Raw genomic sequence first — 20,411 nt, forward strand, 5'->3', positions numbered from 1 at the left:
GAAGTATGGGTTTTCTTTCTGTACCCCCCCCATACTCGCCTAGGTGGATGCAGCATCAATCCCCGATGCCTCTGCACTGAGAACCGAGCTAACAAACCCCGCCGATCACTTGGTTTTCAGAGCTCCGTGAGTTGCAAACTGTCAGTCACCGCTCTGCTCTTCTCCCTCCTCAATCACTGGAGTGTTGAGCTGGGATGGGGACAGAGCAGGCCGTCTCAGGCTTTCAGCGACTTTGAGAGGCAGAGACATGCATCAGTCTAGGCATCTGGGCAGATCCAGACTTCCATTGTTGGGATGACGTGGTGCCTGGACTGGTTTTTGTGACATCAGCGGAGAGCGGACTTCAGACCGCTCTCTGTTGAAAACGGGTCACAGGAGTGCAAAACAAATTGCACTCCTGTGACCCATAGGAGAAGTCCAGCCAAAACAAGCTTTGGTTTAACTTCTCCTCTAAATAAGAGGCATGCGTTTTCTTTCATGATTCTTTGTGTACTTTGTGTATTTGTATTTTTTTTGGGGTGTAGGAACTTGCTGTAATTAAGATCAGTCAGTGATGCTCTCCCTACTTGTGCTGGTTGACTGGTCTTGTATCCTCCCCCTCTGTTGTTTTCTACAGGCAGCCTGTAGAGGGTGGGCATGGAGGGTGAAGCAGGGTATTCCCTTGCCATCCTAAGCCAAGGGGCTGTGTGTTTCTATTGATGCACACAGTGTAGGGAGACCCAATTGTAGTCCCTGCATGCAAGCGTGGCTCCAAAGGACACTGCAAGAGAAAGTAGCTCAAAGGAGTTTTGAGTTATGGTAACTTAAATTATTAGGTTTCCAGGTGTAATTGTCATGCTTAAATGTACTGTATGCTTCACCGTGAAATACTTATTGAAAGTGAACTTGTTACTAATTTTATGACAAAAAACTTCATGCTCCTGTTTTGGGCCAGAAGCAACTGTGGCAGTTTTCAGAAGGTGATAGCTAGGGTTGTCCCGATACCGATACCAGTATCGGTATCGGGACCGATACCGAGTATTTGCGGGAGTACTTGTACTCGCGCAAATACCCCCGATACCTAAATAGAATACTTCCCCCCCCCCCCCCCCGCCGCTGCCGCCGCATCGAAAGCCGCCGCATGGGTTAAACGGCGTACGGGAACATCACAGCTTTCATTTGAATAGCTGTAGTGTTCCCGCGCGTATAGACACTCCCCCTTGCTCGGGATTGGATGGGTGATCGTGATCTGTCCAATCCCGAGCAAGGGGGAGTGTCTATACGCGCGGGCAAATTCAAATGAATGCTGTGATTTTCTCCATGCGGCGGCTTTTGGCGGCAAAGGTATGGGGGAAATGGCTGGAGGGACATGGCTGCATATGTGAGGGACATGGCTAGAGGGACATGGCTGCATATGTGAGGGACATGGCTAGAGGGACATGGCTGCATATGTGAGGGACATGGCTAGAGGGACATGGCTGCATATGTGAGGGACATGGCTAGAGGGACATGGCTGCATATGTGAGGGGCATGGCTAGAGGGACATGGCTGCATATGTGGGGGACATGGCTGGGGGGACATGGCTGCATTTGGGGACACATTTAAAAAAAGTATCGGTATTCGGTATCGGCGACTACTTGAAAAAAAGTATCGGTACTTGTACTCGGTCCTAAAAAAGTGGTATCGGGACAACCCTAGTGATAGCGTATGAGTGCACTGTAGGATTTGTAGTTGTGTAATCAAAGGTCCTCAGAAATGCATTGGCTGCCAAGTCTCACAAATGTTTCCAATCTGATTTCTACAGATATCATCGACCCGGCTATTCTGCGGCCTGGACGCCTAGACAAAACCCTGTATGTTGGACTTCCACCTCCTGCTGACCGGCTGGCTATCCTGAGAACCATCACCAAAGTAACTTTTAATTTTTTGAGCTTTGAAGCATCATTTAACACACATTACAGAATAGATTCCCTTCCTCTTCCTTTTGAGGAACACAGGAAGTCTTAAACGTACAGGTTATACTGCCGCCTAGAGGAGGATTGAACATTGGCAAGCATAAAAAAAATGTATACTAGCCCCCAGGGTAGCCCTCCCATCTTCTAGTATGCTTTTGTGTTGTGTTAGTGTCCTTGGAGCATCTTTTCTACAGTTCTGCTGTTTTAAAGACAAACCTGTGATTTTTGCCAGCAGTTTTTGTTTTTTTTTCTTCAGTGGTCTAGAAAAGTGTCTTGATTTGGAGGTTTCTCCTGTGATTTGCAATGGTGTGGTCATCCTTGGCTTGGCTGTTGGACCATACTGCATCCAGGCCCTACTGGACTATATATTGGGTGGTGAACCTAGAAATGACCTTTGGGTTGGGACTCTTTCCAGACTGCATTCTGGTTAAGTTGGCTGTGGCGTGCTTTCCAGGTTCAGAGTTGCTGGCATTTCCGTTGTGCTTGCCCTGTCACTGGCGACTTGCCTAATGAGAAGCAGATTATAAGGGGCTCCATCTCCTTTTTTTTTTTTTTTTTGGTTGCTGGGTGCCATTGTTCCTCATTTACTGGTGGCTTTGCCATGGAAGGGGGTTATTGCTTTAGGACTGAGCTCTGATGTGGTTTGTAGCGTGCCGCTCGGCTCTTTCCCATTATAGAATGTCAAGGAAGCATCCAACTTATTGTTGCTCCTGTTGTAAAGAGCCACATGGGACCTTTACTTTCGATTTGTTCCTGCTGCCCACCTTCAGTGACTATAGCCATCTAAGCAGGTGGGAGAATGGATGGACAGTCGCACTCCAAAAAGTCTTGTTGAAAAAAGACGTGCTCTTTATTGTAAAAAGGAAAAAATGCACAGCACACAACAGCATACAGTGGGATAGACAGCTGACGCGTTTCGCATTAACAACTAATGCTTAGTCATAGCCATGACTAAGCATTAGTTAATGCAAAACGCGTCAGCTGTCCATCCCACTGTATGCTGTTGTGTGCTGTGCATTTTTTTCCTTTTTACAATAAAGAGCACGTCTTTTTTCAACAAGACTTTTTGGAGTGCGACTGTCCATCCATTCTCCCACCTGCTTAATTCTATGCATTGCCAGCACCCGTGTGATTCCTGAGTGGACTTTGATTACCTGCCTGTGCTCACCTGGAGCGGCGGTCTCCCTACCTATCGTTGACTATAGCCATCTATTGACTGCCCACCTTCAGTGACTATAGCCATCTATTTACTGACCCACACCTTCTATCAGCCGTCTGGGTTTTGTTGGTAACCTGAGGCCTTGCCTCTTACCCTAAGCATGTACATTGCCTAAATGCACTGCGGCTGCAGCATGTCTAAAACTAGTCATGGAGGGTACAATCCCTCTGTACCGGGTGACCCCAGCTCCCACTTTTCTAACGGATGGGATACTGCTTGTAGCACTCATGGGGCTGTTTTACTAAAACGGGAGAGTGCAAAATCTAATGCAGCTGTGCATGGTAGCCAATCTGCTTCTAATTTCTACTTATTCAATGAAGCTTTGACAATAAAACCTGGAAACTGATTGGTTTCCTTGCAGAGCTGCACCAGATTTTGCGCACTCCAGTTTTAGTAAATCAACCCAATCGTTTATACCAGGGCTCAAAATTTCAAGTCCTAAGCTACTAGCCAGGCCTTAAGAGTTGCTTCCCACCAGTTGCCCCGCCCAACACCTATTCTGCCCCGCCCCCAAAACACACCCTTGTAAATTATCTCATAAAAAGACACTGTTACAAAAAATAAATATGAACAACAACTTTATCAGTGCAGCCTCATCGATGTCCATCAATGTAGCCTCATCGGTGTCCATCAATGTAGCCTCATCGGTGCCCATCAATGCAGCCTCACGGGAGCCGATTCTCCTCCCAGCGATCGGCCAGGAACTTTGGAGAAGGTAGAGGAAGAGGAAATCCAGCCAGATCACACAGAGAGGAGAATTCAGCTGTCAAAGTCCCGCCTCCTGGACCAGCTCTTATGGTAGACGTCACACTACTTCAGTTTCCTGGTATTGGACAAGTATGCTGTCTATCATAGGAGAGCCCATCCAGGAGGCTGGAAATTTCTTTTAACAGCGGAGTTTCCCGTCTCTATGTAATCCGGCCAGCTCTCCTCTTCCTCTCCTCTACCTTTCCCATGGTTTCCTGGCCGATCGCTGGGAGGAGAATTTGCGACCGCCAACCCCACCCCCCCCCCCCCCCCCCCCTCCGATGTGGCTCCACACTCGCCCTCAGCTAATTTCCACTCGCCAAATGCTAGCAGGCGAGTGGAAATTTTGAGGGCTGGTTTATACTGTCCTTGGTGGTTAGTCTCTCTCATCCTTAAAATCTTCTTTGGCCATCTTGACTGATGTTTTTACTATGGTTTACTAAGTCTTGTATAGACTTTATGACCAAAACAGCCCAATTATTTGCTGATTGATCATAGAGGGCACAAGTGCACTCACGCCAGCAGATTTTCCAAGTTACCTGTGTCCTTAGTGGCTTCATATTCATTAACCGCCGAGACTGTCTGTCTGAGTCACTCCAGCCCATGACTGATGAGCTTGGCCCCAAGCTATTTACCAGGTGGACGATTTTGCCTTGTCTGTTATCGGTGTAAGATCCTTCAAGGGACTCTTTGAACATCAGGCAACCCCAGTTTCCTGTTACATCATGCCTGTTTGATTTGTTTTCTGTGTTGCCCACCCCTCAGTTGGACTGCTTTTGGATGTACTGAAGGTTGAAGATCTCATAATGGGCGAGAAAGAAAATAGGATCTCTGTACTTGCTGTAAAATCCTTTTCTTGGCACAGGTCCCACTCCATTGTGTTTATTATGGTCGTGCTCTCCATACTGCTTTGCTACAAAACTGGGGCATGCTGGCTGTAGGGGGGGGGGGGGGGGGAGGCTGACCTACAGATTTTTGCTCTCCTCCCATGTCCATTTCTCCTGTTGGCAGCAGTATAACCCAAAGTCTTAAGACTTCCGTTTCCTTCAGCTGCAATTGTTTTCCTACTGTAAAAATACCAGGTGTTTTTCCATGCCCAAGTAGCTGCGGGTGGCATGAACAGCCAGTGATAGAAGTCATTGACTATACATGACCACACAAGAAAAAAACAAATGCTTTTGTGAATCGATGTTAACCAGCATATGGCACATTCCACAAACTCCTGCCACCTGCAGTTGACCAAGCACAGGAAAACGACAGGATGCTTATGCTAGAGATTTGTGCCGGTGACTTGTCCTCAATGTTCTCCTAACGGGGAAGTTCCTTCACTGACTGCACAGGCGCAAACTTTCTGACGGAAATCTCTGAACCTCGCCCAGCATCTAGGCTCATTCTTTAACATCCCCGTGGATTGGAGGATGTTAAAAAAAGAGCCAGGATGCCGAGCGAGCCGTCCGAGCGCAGCGAGGACGTGAGGCCGACTGGCCACTTACCTCGAAATCCACGTCGCCCTGGATGCCGGCCGCGGTTCGGGGATTTCCGTCAGCAAGTTTGCGCCTGCGCAGTCCTTGAAGTAACTTTCCCGATAGCTGGAACCATCTCAGCAAATCAGCTTGCGCATGCGCTGGAACTTCCACGATAGCTGGAACCAGCACAGCAGATCACCGGCATACTTCCCTGTGTATGAGCCCTTCAGTAGTTTTATCCCTTCCAACCCTCAATCCATATATGAAGCTTCCTCAGCATGATCCCCATGTCAACTACAATAGGGTGGTCATGTGGATTTCACAGAAAAAAACTTTTTTTAAAGAAGACACTTTCTGAACATGTTTTAGGTTCCCAAAGACCATTTTGTTTCATGTTTTGATGTCTTTCTAGAATGGAACTCGGCCACCCCTGGCATCTGATGTTGACCTAGAAGTGATTGCCTTTGATGAGCGTTGTGACTGTTTTACGTAAGTTGTCATAAAATAACTTTCAACTTGATTTGATAGAGGCAGATTTCATTTTTTGAAGGCCAAATTTTCTTTTGACCAAAAATTTAGTCTTTTCACTAAGAAACAGAAGAAATCGCTGAGAATGCAGCTTATCCAAAAACTATAATCCAATAACATTGCAAACGCAGCCCATCTATCTTCTAGGAATGTCACTATAAACCAATAACATCACTGCAAATGGACCCTCCATTTATTTTCAGCCACCAACATCGCTGATAATGCAACCTTTCTGGAGACTGTTGCAATAATTAAAGCCGGCCATACATTATACAATTTTTTTTATACTACATTTTCTTTAAATTTACCTTTTAACTGTGTAGTGCAAGGGCCTGCCTGGTTGCATACAAGTGTTTGGGCTTGACCTCAGATGGTTTTCGTAAAATCTAAAGGAAAATTGTACAGAAACATTGTATAATGTATTCGCAGCCTAAAGCCTCAGTAAACATGATCAGATTTTCAACAGACAAAGTGTAGGATTTTTGTCCGAAGGGCGTTTGCACATAATTGTCGGCCAAGAAACTCGAAACTACGTGTTTGTTCAGCTCTTTAGAGCTACCCTTTGGGCACCTTCTGCTAATGTCGTGTTTGGTGAGCATTGATTCTGAGCGTGCTTGTTTTGTATTTTGGACTTTTATCCACTGAAAATCTGACAATTGTCCAATGTAGCATACAAACGGTTGGATTTTCCGCCACTAGCCTGTCATCACACAATTCCCTTCGTAAAATCTGATCTTGTCTATGAGGCTTAAAAGTGTAGCCTATACTTTTACTAGAAACTGCCAACATCACAGAGAATGCAGCCGATTCATTAGAACTGGTGATGTCACTAAGAATGCAGCCTATCGATTCACTGAAGACCGTTGACATCACTGAGAATTTAGCATGTGCCTTTAATGAGACCAGTAATTTCGGTAGTAGCTTATAGTTGCCAACATCCATTTTAGTACATATATATGGAAAACAAAACTCACAAGTGGGACTTTAAAGCGGAGTTCCAACCAAAAATGGGACTTGCGCTTTTTCAAATCCCCCCCTCCGGTGTCACATTTTGGCACCTTTCAGGAAGGGAGGAGGGAGCAGATACCTGTGTAATACAGGTATTTGCTTCCACTTCCTGGCATAGACCAACGCAGTGACCTACACCACGTCCGGCGCTTACTCCGTCCCTCCCACTGGTCTTCTGGGAGACACGCATGTCCCAGAAGACAGCAGGGACCAGTGGAATCGAGCTGTGCGACTCGCGAATGTGCAGTATGGAACCAGGAAGCGAAGGCTTCATTTCCTGATTCCTTTACTGAAGATGGCGGCAGCAGCACCCGAGAGCTGGTGGACAGATCGGCTTTGGCTGCTGACATCGCAGGCGCCCTGGACAGGTAAGTGTCCATATATTAAAAGTCAGCAGCTGCAGTATTTGTAGCTGTTGACTTTTTAATATTTTTTTTTTTTCAGCGGAACTCCGCTTTAAGCGGCAACACAGGGATACCGTGGTATGGTAGAGTACATTTTATGCAAAAACATTATCACAAAAGAAAATGCAAACACATTGTACATAGAACTGTGGTGACTATTCATATATTATGTATGTGGATACACAGTGTTCCCACAGTTACAGGTCACCAGTAGGGTAGTTGCAAGATGGTGGACATTCAACGCATTTCAAAATGAATTTCCTTATTCTTCTTCAGAGGTGTACACGATCCAAATGGTAAACTACATTTAATAATCGGTACATATTCCTATTCCGGATCCCATGAAAGTAATTATTTACTTTCTAAGAAAGGCGGATACGGTGCACTTAGCTGATCCACCCTCATTATCCAAGAAATCTGATTTAATCCTTTTTTTGTATAGGACAATTAACAATTAACGTTAATGATTTCCCAGACTAACTGGTAACTTTTTTAGCATGTACAATATATTCTGGTGCTTCCAGTAAAGTGAACTGTTAATGCTTCAGCATACAAAGGCATTTTAGACGCTTCCAAATTAGTAATAACCGTTTAGGGAGGACACTTTTCCGTTCCAGTGTGTCTGTGCCAGCACCATAATGACATGCACTCACCAGCCACTTTATTAGGTACACCTTGCTAATCAAGGGTTGGACCCCTTTTGCCTTAGGCTCCATTCACATCTATGCGACAAAACGCCGGACGCTTCTGCCGCTAGAGGGGAGAATTCCCATTGCTGTCTATGGAGATGGTTCACATCTCATAGACGCCGAACGCCTGTCGCCTAAAAAAAAGTCCCGGACCCTTTTTTTCAGGCGACATTGGCGTTCGCCCATTGACAGCAATGGGAAGAATCTGAAAAAAAAAAAGATACACACTTGCGGCAAAATACGCCGCGTACGCCGCTGTCGCATAGATGTGAATGCAGCCTTAAGACTGCCTTAATTCTTCTGGCATAGATTCAACAAGGTGTTTGTTTTTAGTTTTTGTAGTTTGTTTAGCAAAAACAAACAAAACTCAATGGTGTTTAAATGCCAGTAAAAAAAAAACTCTATCTGTGTGAAAATAAAGCTAAATATTGTATATGGATACAGTGTTGCATGACCGTGTAATTGTAATTTAAATTGTGACAGCGCTGAAAGCTAAAAATTGGCCTGGGCAGGAAGGGGGTAAAAGTGCCAAGGAGAGAAGTAGTTAGAAATGCTAGTTGACAGTATTTATTTGTATAATTACTAGACAGTAGGGTTGTCCCGATACTAGTATCTGGACCGATACCGAGCATTTGCGCGAGTACTTGTACTCGCACAAATGCTCCCGATGCTTCAGCTGATACTTTGCTTCTTTTTCTTCTTTTTTTTTTTTAGGGTAAAATGGCCAGAGAGGGCGGGGGGAGTCAGTGGCGGGGGAGTGCGGGTGGAGTCTGGCTGGAGAGGGCGGACAGTGGCGGATAGAGAGTGCAGGCTGAGTTGGCTAGAGAGGGGGCGGGTAGAGTCTGTGTCAGTGGACGGTATGCCGGCGGAGAGCTAGTCCTCACTTGCAGTGGTAAGCTGGCAGGGGTGTAGGGCAGCCGCATCCGGATCGGTGAACGTCCCCTACGCCCATCTTGGTACACCCTGCACTCGGCTGCAGTAAGCAGCAGCAGACGAGCTATATGGGCTGGGTGTAACAAAATATCGGCTGCTGCTTACTGCAGCCGAGTGCAGGGTGTACCAAGATGGGCGTTGCAGCATCTTTTTTTTTTTTGTATTATTTTTTTTAAATCTGGTGTCATTTTTTTGCAACATTTCAGTGCCAGCCACCTGTCAGTGCCACCTATCAGGTGGCACTGGTTGCACTGATAGGTGGCACTTGTGGGCAATGATAGGTGGCACTTGTGGGCACTGATTGCACTGTTGGTGAAATCAGTGCCACCTATGAGTGCAATCAGTGCCCATAAATGCCGCCTATCAGTGCCTGCCACCTATCGGTCCCCATCTGTCAAACTATCACATGACATTTAAAAAAAGAATCGGTATCGGCGAGTACTTGGGGGGGGGGGGGGGGTGAGTATCGGTACTTGTACTCGGTGTTAAAAAAAAAGTGGTATCGGGACAACCCTACTAGACAGGAAGTCAAGTTTTGTTGGAATATTTGGAAGTCTTTAATTTTCAATGTTTCTGGTTCTGATAACCTGAAATTGCGTTGCATGAGCTGTCACGTTGGAGCCATAGCTGAAGAGAGAGAAAAATGAGCTAAGTCAGTTAAACCAGCCTGGCTATATAACTGCAAGTTACACATTATTATGAGGAATCGTAAAAGACAAACATCAGGGCCACAAAAGATAAGAACATGTCAGCTTTTAGTTTCATTTTGCACACCGTTGGTCCTATTTAAATGGTTTTAAAATTAAAGTACTGTCAAAACAAGATCCTCTGTTCCCTGCCTGCTTCAGGACTCCGCAACATAAGGTCATGTGATCACTGCTTAAGGGGTGGATCGGCATTTGGGCCAAACACAAACCATGTGGTCAAATTCATAGGCGTATCCTAGAGTGCACAAAACTAAGTTCACCTTTTTAAGAGAAAAAAATCAAATGCAGGATAAAAAAAATGTGCATTTTATTTTTTTCACAGGAGCCTGAAAAGCATTGTACCCGTAATCCGTGGTTTGTTGGTGCAATGTCGGGCTTCTACAGACTCTTCCTTTAGCGCTCTGCCCATGGAGAAGTACTAATTTGGAGACCATGTCAGTGGACTATGAGTGCACTGATCACTGCATTTGTAGTTCATTGAGAAATACAAGTCTGTCTGCCGCAGTGGAAGACGAAACTTGTAGTTCATTCGCAGGTCACTGTGGAACCCAGCACAGCCGTGACAATTTTAAATGCGACAGTGGCTGCATGCTGTCACAAGGAAGGGCTCTGTGGGTGGGATGCGGGTGATTAGACAAATGACATGTTACACCCTAAATAAGGGTGTAACATGTTCCTAAATGTGAACTTGACCTTTAAGTGCATGCTGCTATTTAATGTGTCATTGTAACGCTGCAGGTGTCTGATGCCTCGTACACACGACCGGTTTTCCTGGCAGCAAAACTGCCAGGACAGCTTTGGCCGGGAAAACTGGCCGTGTGTACGCTCCATGGCAGTTTTCCCGACAGGAAAACCGCCGGGAATCCCGGCAGGAAAAACAAGAGCATGTCTTCTATTTTCCTGCCGGGATTCCCGGCGGTATTTTTCTCAGGAGTTTCCCTATGGGAAAACCTGCAGTGGAGCATACACACGGCCAGGATTCCCGGCCAAAGCTCTCATGGCAGTTTTCCTACCAGGAAAACCGGGCCGTGTGTAGGGGGTTCTTGGTTTTCCTGGCTGTAAAAAGTCCTCCAGGAAAACCGATCTTGTTTACGAGGCATTATACCTCTCCCAGGGATTACAGTACTACCTCTAAGACAGGTTATGCTATTTTTTTCTTGCAACCTCAGGTTGCAAGAAAGGAAATCGGTCTATTTGCCCATCGACAGTCAGTCATAGGGGAATCCCTCCCATGGAGCCATTATGTTCTCCAAGGGTTGGGGGGGGGGGGTCGTGGTTTAGCAGGCCGTTCAATAGTTACCATGTATAACATAGCTTTACTTATTTATTTATTTTTTAAGTTGCTTATTGCAGTCGAGTTAAACATTTCCTTGTTATGCAGGGGTGCTGATCTGTCGGCTCTGGTGAGAGAAGCGTCCATAAACACCCTGCGGGTTGAAATGTTGGAGCCGGGGCCAATAGGCTGCAGAGGTAAGTTATGGGCAAGATTTTCTGCCCCTGAAGTGAAACTGTTAATTTAGCTTGCTCATTAACCACCTAACCCCTCCTATGGCAGTGGCCTGGGAGTCTTTCATGAACCTTTCTTCTAAGGTCGGCTGTTCACCAACAGCATGACTATCTCCATGGCAGTCATTTTATGCAACAGGGTTTGCAGCAAATACAATGCCTATAGAAAACAACCATTCCCTGAATTGTGTGTCGCATATCAATTTCATATAGAAGATACTGTGTGCAAAGATAGCTTATGTTGGACCTGAACTCAAAAGTAGATTTGATATGCTATTGGGAATATCTAGAAGTGTTAACTGTGCCTAAGCAGTAACCAGAAAATCTACCCTTTTGTCTGGAATGCTTCCTGAAAATAGCCGTGCACTTCTTAGTATTTGCAGTCTGAGATCTAAGGCACTGCTGAGTTTAACTCTGGGGTGGGTAACTGCGGCCCTCCAGCTGTTGTGGAACTACATGTGCCATGAGGCATTGCAAGACTGACAGCTACAAGCATGACTTTTTAGAGTCATGATGGGAAAGAATGACTATTACTCCCAGAGGCAGAGACATTATGTGACCTGTAGTTCTGCAACAGCTGGAGAACCACAGTTTGCCCACCCTGCTCAAACTGCTATTAATTTGCAATAAGATTTGGTGATTCCAACACTAAGCTGCTCACTGTTCTCCTTGCTGGAGGCTCAAGTATGAGGAAGCAAAGCCCTGCTTCTATCAAGATGGCCACCTCTGCACAGTGCAGAACAAGTTATGGTAAGTCTCAGCTGCAGAGTGACCACAGGCAATACTGGTGACTAGTCCTTTGCTTTTTGCCTGCCTTTTGTTTTGGGCACAGCATCCAGAGTTCAGTCCCTTTTTGCTAAAAAAGTTTCTTTATAGCTGATATACGGGAAACTTTCAAAACTATCCTTGCCGTGAGACTTCTTTCATACTACAAGGATTAAATGCTCATTTAGGTCCAGGATACCATTTAAAAACAGTTATAGTTATACCTTTAAAAAATAAAATACAGTTCTACTTTTCCTATCCCCAGGCTTTCTCCTCTGTGTGAACAAAGGCCTGGGGAATGCCCAGGAAAAACCAAGCCTACTTACCGACCAGCTCGCAGACAACCAATTAACCTATCTAACAGTATACATTAAAAACAGGGGTTTTGTCCACACGCATTTGCAAACGCATGCGTGAGCCACAGCCACGTCACGGCACCCTGGAGTCTGTGGTCCTAACACTAAACTATGAGTGTCCCCACAATGGAGGCACATGCATTCTGATGGATAGATGAGGGCAGCCCATCCCTTCTTAAAGGTACAGGAGCACACCAGACACCCAGCATGTAGCACAATGGTTGCAAAGGTGCTTCTCTGTGTGACTGGTCCCCGCAAAGATGCTTCAGCACTCCATCAGTCCTAGGCACTCTGACATCATCACGTACAATTCAGGACAAGCAGTCCTGGATTGTAAGTGAGGACACGGAGGGCCTGCCCAGAGCATTGGATGGAAGAGGAGAGCACCATCTGCTGCTGGAGGCAGGGTTAAAGTGATACTAAAGGTTCCCTTTGAAAAAAAAATAACAAACATGTCATACTTACCTCCACTGTGTACTTGGTTTTGCACAGCATGCCCCCGAACATCCTTTTCTGGGGTCCCTCGGCGGCTCGTCCTCGCATTAGATAATCCCCTCTGGGAATCTGTCCCCCGAGTGGGGTTACCTTGTGGGCGCTCTCCTGAGTCATACACTCGGCGTCCTTAGACGAGTGTATGACTTGGCCCTGCCCCCCGCATCATTGGATTTGATTGACGGCAGTGGCAACCAATGGGTGCGCTGCTATCAAACTATCCAATCAAAGCTGGGACTCCGCGGAGAGTAGGAAAGCAGGAACACACCAAGCAGGTGAACAGGTTAGTAAAACAGGGCGGATTGGGGGGCCGGTGATTTCCAGGTGTTTATTCACCTTACTGCATACAACTTTAAGGTAAGTAAAACTGCTTTTTATTGGTACCTTAGTCAAATATGAGCATTTAACCTGTGTTGTGGAAAGCCTCATTGCAAGGGTAAATTTCATGTTTTTTAACAAAGCCCACCACTCCTCCTACCTAGTACGGCCTTGCACTGGCCTCGGGTGCTGTGCAGACCTGCTCATTGGTGTAATTATGCAAAGCGGTAAGTGTTGTCTGGTGCTGACTGCTTCTGCTGTGTTAGACCTATTAGAGCTATACCGCCTGAAAAACTCCTGCACTGTATACTCAATGTGAAAGCTCGAGGGCTTTCACACTGAGGCGATGCGCTGGCGGGAGAGAAAAAAATCTCCTGCCAGCAGCATCTTTGGCAGTGAGAGGAGCGGCGTGTATACCGCTCCTTCCCATTTAAAACAATGGGAAACCGTGGCAATACGCCTCTGCAGAGGTGCATTGTGGGCGGTATTAACCCTTTATCGGCCGCTAGCAGGGGTTAATACTGCACCGCTAGCAGCCGAATCCCGCGGCAAATCCTATGTTATAGCGCCGCTATTTTTAGTGGCGCTATACCGCCACCGCGGCTCCTGCCCCAGTGTGAAAGGGGCCTTAAAGATGATGGGGGCACTTTAATACAGCCAGTATGCATCAGCATGACCTGGAAGAGTGAAAAGAAAAAGTAATAGAACTTTAGAAAAATTTGGGGAAAATCACATATTTTCTTCAGCATTAGTATGTGGACAGCCTGTTAAAATTAATCCAGCATGACTATTATAGAAGTGCGACTAATGTTGTTTATGTGCCTTTTATTGGCATTACAGGGAAGATCGAGGTTTATAAAAAACACTTTGAAGATGCATTCAACAAAGTAAAACCATCCGTCTCCAGGAAGGTATGTCTTACTTCTGTCATTTATTGCTTCTAAATGTATTTATGAAGGAACAAAGGGTGAAGAAACTGGTTTAATGAATATAAAAGAAGAAATTGCTGTGCCTATTCAGCTGAAAACAAAGTGGAATGTCCTGGTCATGTGACGTATATCTACTGGAGAGTGAAAGTACACGGTGTTAAGGAAAACCACAAGAGACTGGCTCAGCAAGGATTGGAAACCAACGCAGTCCTTTAAGCCCATTGGTCCTCTTTATGGAACTGGCAGCAGGGCTCATTTGTGGTAGAAGTATTGTTGTTTAGGTTTCACCTTTATTATTACTAGTACAAGTAAGCTTATATTGGCTTTTCAATAATAACTATTGTATTGTAATAGCAATGCTGTTTATGAAATGAAAGTGTATGCTGTGAACATAGAACTCCTTTAACCACTTCAGCTCCAGAAAGATTTGCCCCTTAATGATCAGGCTATTTTTTTAAATACGGCACTGCGTCGCTTTAACTGACAATTGCGCAGTCCTGCAACGCTGTACTCCAACAAAATTGACATGCTTTTTTTCCCCCCCACAAATAGAGCTTTCTTTTGGTGTTATTTGATCCCCCTCTGCAGTTTCATCGACATTGAGTCCGGCTGACCAGCAGGCACACTCCTGTGTGAGCCGCCATACAGCTGCAGCGATTTGCGCAGGAGAGCCGAGGAGAGTCGTTATACGGCGGCTGGTTGGCAAGTGGTTAAAGTAGATCTATAGGCAAAACTTTTTTTTTATTTTTTTATTTCAAATAGAGTAAGGGAGGGTTGTAACCCCTTTCAGTTTATTTTTTTTGCAATCTGTGTCCCATTGCAGACATTTCCCTTGACTTACTGTCCCATAACCAAACAGCAAGTGAGGGGAAATCCCAGCAAATTAAGGGAAAATTCTTTGGGGACACCGGATCACTGGAACTAGTTTTTTTTTCGGGGGACAACCCAAAATTTGGGATTTTCTTTTACGTTCACTTTCAATGATAATAGTAAGTAGGAAAATGGAAAGGGTTTTTATTTCGGTCGGTGCTCCCATTAAGGAGCTCCTTAATGGGAGCACCGACGGAAATAAAAACTGACAAGCGTTCTGATCCCTCTCCACTCTATCCAAAACTAAAAGAACTGTTTTGCCTTTAGTTATACTTTACATTAAAGCTGCTGTTATATTTTTAAAAAGGAGCTCCACCCTAAAGTGGAACTTCCTCTCATCGGAACCCTCCCCCCTCCGGTGTCACATTTGTCACCTTTTAGGGGGGAGGGGGGTGCAGATACCTATCTAAGTTGGGTATTTGCACCCACTTCCGTGCATAAAGTCTGCAGGTAGTGCAGTACAGAATTGGGAAGTGAAGCCGCAACGCTTCACTTCCGGATTCCCTCACCCATGATGGCGGTGGGGGCAGCCGAGAGACGAGCAATCGCTCGTCTTCTGCTGCCGACGTCGCTGGACTCCATAACAGGTAAGTGTCCTATTATAAAAGTCAGCAGCTGCAGTATTTGTAGCTCCTGGCTTTTAATTTTTTTTTTTTTTTACGGCAGAGCTCCGCTTTAAGTAGTGGTTATTCAATGTAAGAAATCATATACTATGCCAGACAACCACGCTCAAATATACTATGTGAAAAATGTCATTAAGGAATCAACGCTATCAGATTTGCTCACATTGTCCTGTCAGGAAAACGCCCCCTTTATTCACATGTATTGAAAAGTCTTCCAGCACTGCTAATCTAACATGCACACAGCACAATGATCCTATTGAAAGTCCATTTGAGGCCACGTTGCTTATTAAGGAATGCAGTCAAGCTGCATTAAAATAGTGTGTTGCAGACTTCTTTTTTCAGTGTGTTAGTGTTGCAGACTTATTTTTTCAGTGTGTTAGTGTTGCAGACTTTGGTAAAATCCCCTAGGATTGGCAGCATGCTTGTAGATCTGGACCATTGCGCTCTCATAGATTGACTGTGGTCTGGATCTCTACCAGTCCAATACAACTCCTGCACCAAGCTGCAACCAAAACCCTACTCCAGGGAGCATGCTTATTGAAGAACTGTGCAGGAGGCATGTTGGACCGCTTTGCTCTGTGTGGGAGCAATGGTCCAGATCTACAGCATGCTGTCAGCATAGGGGACCCTATCAAAGTCTGCAGAACTTTACTCTAAAGCCAACCAAACATGGATTGAAATTCCCTGCTGAACTGGCTGAATTTTGATCCATGTATGTGCACCCTGGTTGTACACAAGCCGATCCATTGATTTAACTTGTGTACAACCAGCCTGTTGGGTTGGCTGTAAGTCAGCAGCACTAATCATTGTGTTCTGCCAGCAGGAAAGGCTCCCCCACCAGAAAAACACAAGAACGCTGCAGGAGGGATTCCCCCATAAACACTGATACTGTTGATATGGGTTTCAAGCAATTTTCTTTCCTTCCACTTGTGGTGGAAGGAAAGAAAATTGCATAATGTATGGCCTGCTTAAGAAAAAGAAAATGGGCTGCCACACTTTTATTTCTAAAGCTGACCACAGATGGTTTGAGTTTCAGATGGTTCTGCAGTCCCCGGTCGAGATTCGATCCATGTATTGGCAGGCTAATTGTACCCAAGTAGATCCATCGATTGACTTTGTTACAATTAGCATGTTGTATTTCTAGGATGCAATTATCACCAGCAGCTAAGGCTGGCAATAAGGACGGTGTTCTCCAGGCAGGGGTCGGCTCCCTGTGCACTCCTGCCAGGAAAACACGATGGCACCGCATAAGGGAATCAAGCTGTTTTCTTGCAGGAAAGAAAATTGCATCATCTATGGCCTGCCTAATGCCGCGTACACACGACCGGTTTTATTATCATGGAAAAAACAATGTTTTTCTCGACGTGATTCTTGTCAAGCCTGCCTTGCATACATCCGATCGTGAAGAAAAATGCTTGCGCAAAGCGCGGTGACGTACAACGGCACTATAAAGGGGAAGTTCCATTCAAATGGCGCCACCCTTTGGGCTGATTATGCAAATTTCCCTTCTCATAACTTGCTTCTGAGCATGCGTGTTTTTTTTTCCCCCCCGTCCTTAAAGCCGACACATGACCATTTTTCACGACAAGAAAAACTACGTTGAGAAAAATGCTCTGGAGGCTACACACGATCGTTTTTTAATGACCAATTTAGAAAATTGCATTTTTCTCGTCATGAAAAAAGGGTGTGTGTACGCGGCATAAGGAAGTATGACTGCATCAGTCTACTAAACTATGAGTTCAGTTAGTTATAAAGGATTAGAACCTCTGTCAAAGTTTACTTCCCTTTTTAGCACCACTGGGGAGAATCACAACAATCATATGTTTTTGTATTGTGGAAGTAAACTGGAGGAAACTCGTACAGGGAGAATGCAAATTTCTCATTCAGATTGCATCCCGGGTAAAAATCCAATCCAACATCGTGGCACTGTAATTAAGCTAAAACTTGGATGTGTTTCGCTTTGTTCTTTTTCGTTTTATAATCTGGGAAAATTGTAACTAGTAGAATAATAGTGTTGTTTTAAAAATAAATAAATAAATTGGGTCCAGTTGTAGTTTATCAGCACATTTATACAAATCAAATTGGGGTAGCTTAGGGTTTTTGATAATTCGGCCACCTCCCACCTGACATCCCTCAATTAAAAAAAAAAAAAAAAAGAGCCAGGCAAAAAATGCCAAACAGCGGCTGCAACCAGTCAGATGCAGGAGCTGTTTGGGTATTTTGACAATCTGCAAACTGAATAGAAATGAATGTGTATGGCCATCTTAAAGGGGAGTTCCAGGCATTTTTCATGTTTATTAAATAAAGTCCGCAGCTACAAAAAGTGTAGCTGCTGGCTTTTAATAAACATGCACTCACCTCCTCCACGTTCCAGCGACGTTCCGGCCGGAGCTTCGCTCCTCTCCCCCCCTCTCCGGCCGGCGTCCTCATTGCTACTGTGGGCACCCGGCCATGACAGCTTTCGGCTTCATGGCCAGGCACTCACTGTGCATGCGCGAGTGGCGATGTGCTGTCTGATTGGAAAGGCGATCGCCTGGAACCTGTCACGTGTCCCTGGCGATCACCTACAGGGAGGGGCCGACAAAAGGCGATATGACGTGTCGCCTTAGCGGCCCCTCGGCGGAAGGAGGAAGTGGGACAGGATGTCCCACTCCTCCTGAAGCCCCCACCCCCTCCCCCCCAAAAAAAATTACATGCCAATTATGTGGCATGTAAGGGGGCGAGGAGTGGATTAAGCGTAAGTTCCACTTTTGGGTGGAACTCCGCTTTAAAGGGGTCGTTTTACAGTTGTCGCGTTTTGCAAACATTTGCAGCCCCAGTAGTGGAGTCCTATGCTCGGCAGTAGACTCGGCACAGTGAGTGCTGCGTGTGAGAGAAGCGGTCTCTCTACAATGGTCCAACAGGCCCTCTGATGAGACAGACCTATAGCAATATAGCGATCAGCAGGGAGCAACAAGTGTCAGTTGCAACACGGCAAGTCAGACTTCTGTAGGGAACACCACGGGCTTCACACAAAGTAGAGAGGACTCTCTGCAGCATACTTTTGAGTATAGGACTCTTCTACTTGAGCTGGGGTGGGTACGATTCTGGCACTTGAAATACTTTTTTTTTTTTTTTTTAAATAACTTTTGGTTATGTTCACTGCCATAGTTGCAAATGGTGCGAACGGGCCTTAATTCAATAACATTGTCTTGAGTGACCCTGATTTGTTTGGTTTGTATGTGTTCCTTTAGCTTTCTTTTTGCTCCCACTAGTTGGGGAGGTAAACTCTTCAAAGGTTTAGGCCTGCCTGTGGTTTCTGGCAGGAGTACAAAAGACAGGACTGAGCAAGTCCTTTCCAAGTAATGTTTTCAAGATTGGGTGGTGGTCGGGATCTAAATGTCACCTGCACCTGGTGGATGAAAAGGCCCTATGAAAGGGTTAGATCTTGGTTCCTTGCAGGGTTGCAGAAGACGTGTCAGGAAAATGAGCAGGTTCTTTCTAAGTAACTTTTCTTCCATTAAAGGGGTTGTAAAGGTACCATTTTTTTTTTCCTAAATGGCTTCCTTTACCTTGGTGCAGTCCTCCTTCACTTACCTCATCTTTCCATTTTGCTTTTAAATGTCCTTATTTCTTCTGAGAAATCCTCACTTCCTGTTCTTCTGTCTGTAACTCCACACAGTAATGCGAGGCTTTCTCCCTGGTGTGGAGTGTCATGCTCGCCCCCTCCCTTGGACTACAGGAGAATCGGGACGCTTTCTACGTTCCAGATAGAGAAAGGAGCTGTGTGTTAGTGGGCGTCCTGACTCTCTCTTGTAGTCCAAGGGAGGGGGCGAGCACAACACTCCACACCAGGGAGAAAGCCTCGCATTACTGTGTGGAGTTCCAGACAGAAGAACAGGAAGTGAGGATTTCCCAGAAGAAATAAGGACATTTAAAATCAAAATGGAAGGATGAGGTAAGTGAAGGAGGACTGCACTAAGGTAAAGAAAGCTATTTAGGAAAAAAAAAATGGTACCTTTACATCCCTTTTAAGTATGGGCAGCATTTGGCAACTTACACGGCACCAGAACCTGGTGGAGGAAAGTCCCATGAATAGGTCTTTGTAGTGCTATCTATGATTTCTTACTCCGATGTTGGGAAATACTTTGCAGTATCCCTTCCCAGATTCCATAGTCCAGGGAACATCTTTGCTCATGAGAATTTTACAGTTTGGCAACTGCTGTGTGTTCCATAGAAACCATGAAAACATTAAAATAACACATCTCTTCCTCTGCAGGATCAAGTGATGTATGAGCAGCTCCGCCTGTCTCTGAGCCGCTGATGCGCACCATGAAGAGAGGCTGGAGGGAATGGTTTGGAGACACAGCACAGCAATAAAGTACTAAGTGTCTATGTGATGCAGCGAGGCATGTTTGATCCTGAAGCCCACATTCTTCAGCTGGATCCTCGGTATAGACTGGAATGTGACGTGTGTGGGTCTATAGAATTGGAGATCTCCTCCCTCTACATCTCCCAGCTGTAAATAAACTAGACAGAAACTTTATTCTGTATTTTTACACTATATGCCTTCTTGTTTTTATTTGTTTTTCCAACAGGTTACACCGCTTTAGCTTGTATCAAATACATGCACATGTTAGGAGTGTGTGTTTTCAGGGTGGACAAAATAGAAAGCAATAGCTATGTTCTTATCCAGAGACTGATTAAAGCGAAGCTCCAGCAAAGGATGTCGCAAAGTCCGCACCCCAGCCAATTTTTCAATCGGCTCTCGGGTTCTTGTAAGCGAAACTGGCAGTAAATCCTGACGGCTTCATAGCCGGTTCCCTACAGCGCTTTGTGAATGGCCAGTTGCAGGGGCCAAACTTCCGGGGGGACCTCACCACAGCGAGAAGTGGGGACATGTAACCCCCCTGAAAGGTACCAAATGTGGTACCGCAA

At 45.5% G+C, this 20,411-nt stretch overlaps 1 protein-coding gene across 1 annotated transcript in view; it reads left to right on the forward strand.

The window, feature by feature from the left end:
• The window catches only part of NVL (nuclear VCP like), a 67,809-nt gene extending 47,770 nt beyond the window's left edge, over positions 1-20,039 (forward strand). Inside the window, exons 19-23 of the mRNA XM_040351385.1 lie at positions 1,784-1,890; positions 5,779-5,855; positions 11,017-11,105; positions 13,913-13,983; positions 19,753-20,039. Of these exons, the coding sequence (XP_040207319.1) occupies positions 1,784-1,890; positions 5,779-5,855; positions 11,017-11,105; positions 13,913-13,983; positions 19,753-19,797 (389 nt within the window). The 3' untranslated portion in view covers positions 19,798-20,039. The remainder of the gene's footprint in view (positions 1-1,783; positions 1,891-5,778; positions 5,856-11,016; positions 11,106-13,912; positions 13,984-19,752) is intronic.
• Positions 20,040-20,411: the final 372 nt, after the last annotated feature.

This window comes from Rana temporaria, chromosome 4 (genome assembly GCF_905171775.1).
Source record: "Rana temporaria chromosome 4, aRanTem1.1, whole genome shotgun sequence".
NCBI classification, from domain to species: Eukaryota; Metazoa; Chordata; class Amphibia; order Anura; family Ranidae; genus Rana; species Rana temporaria.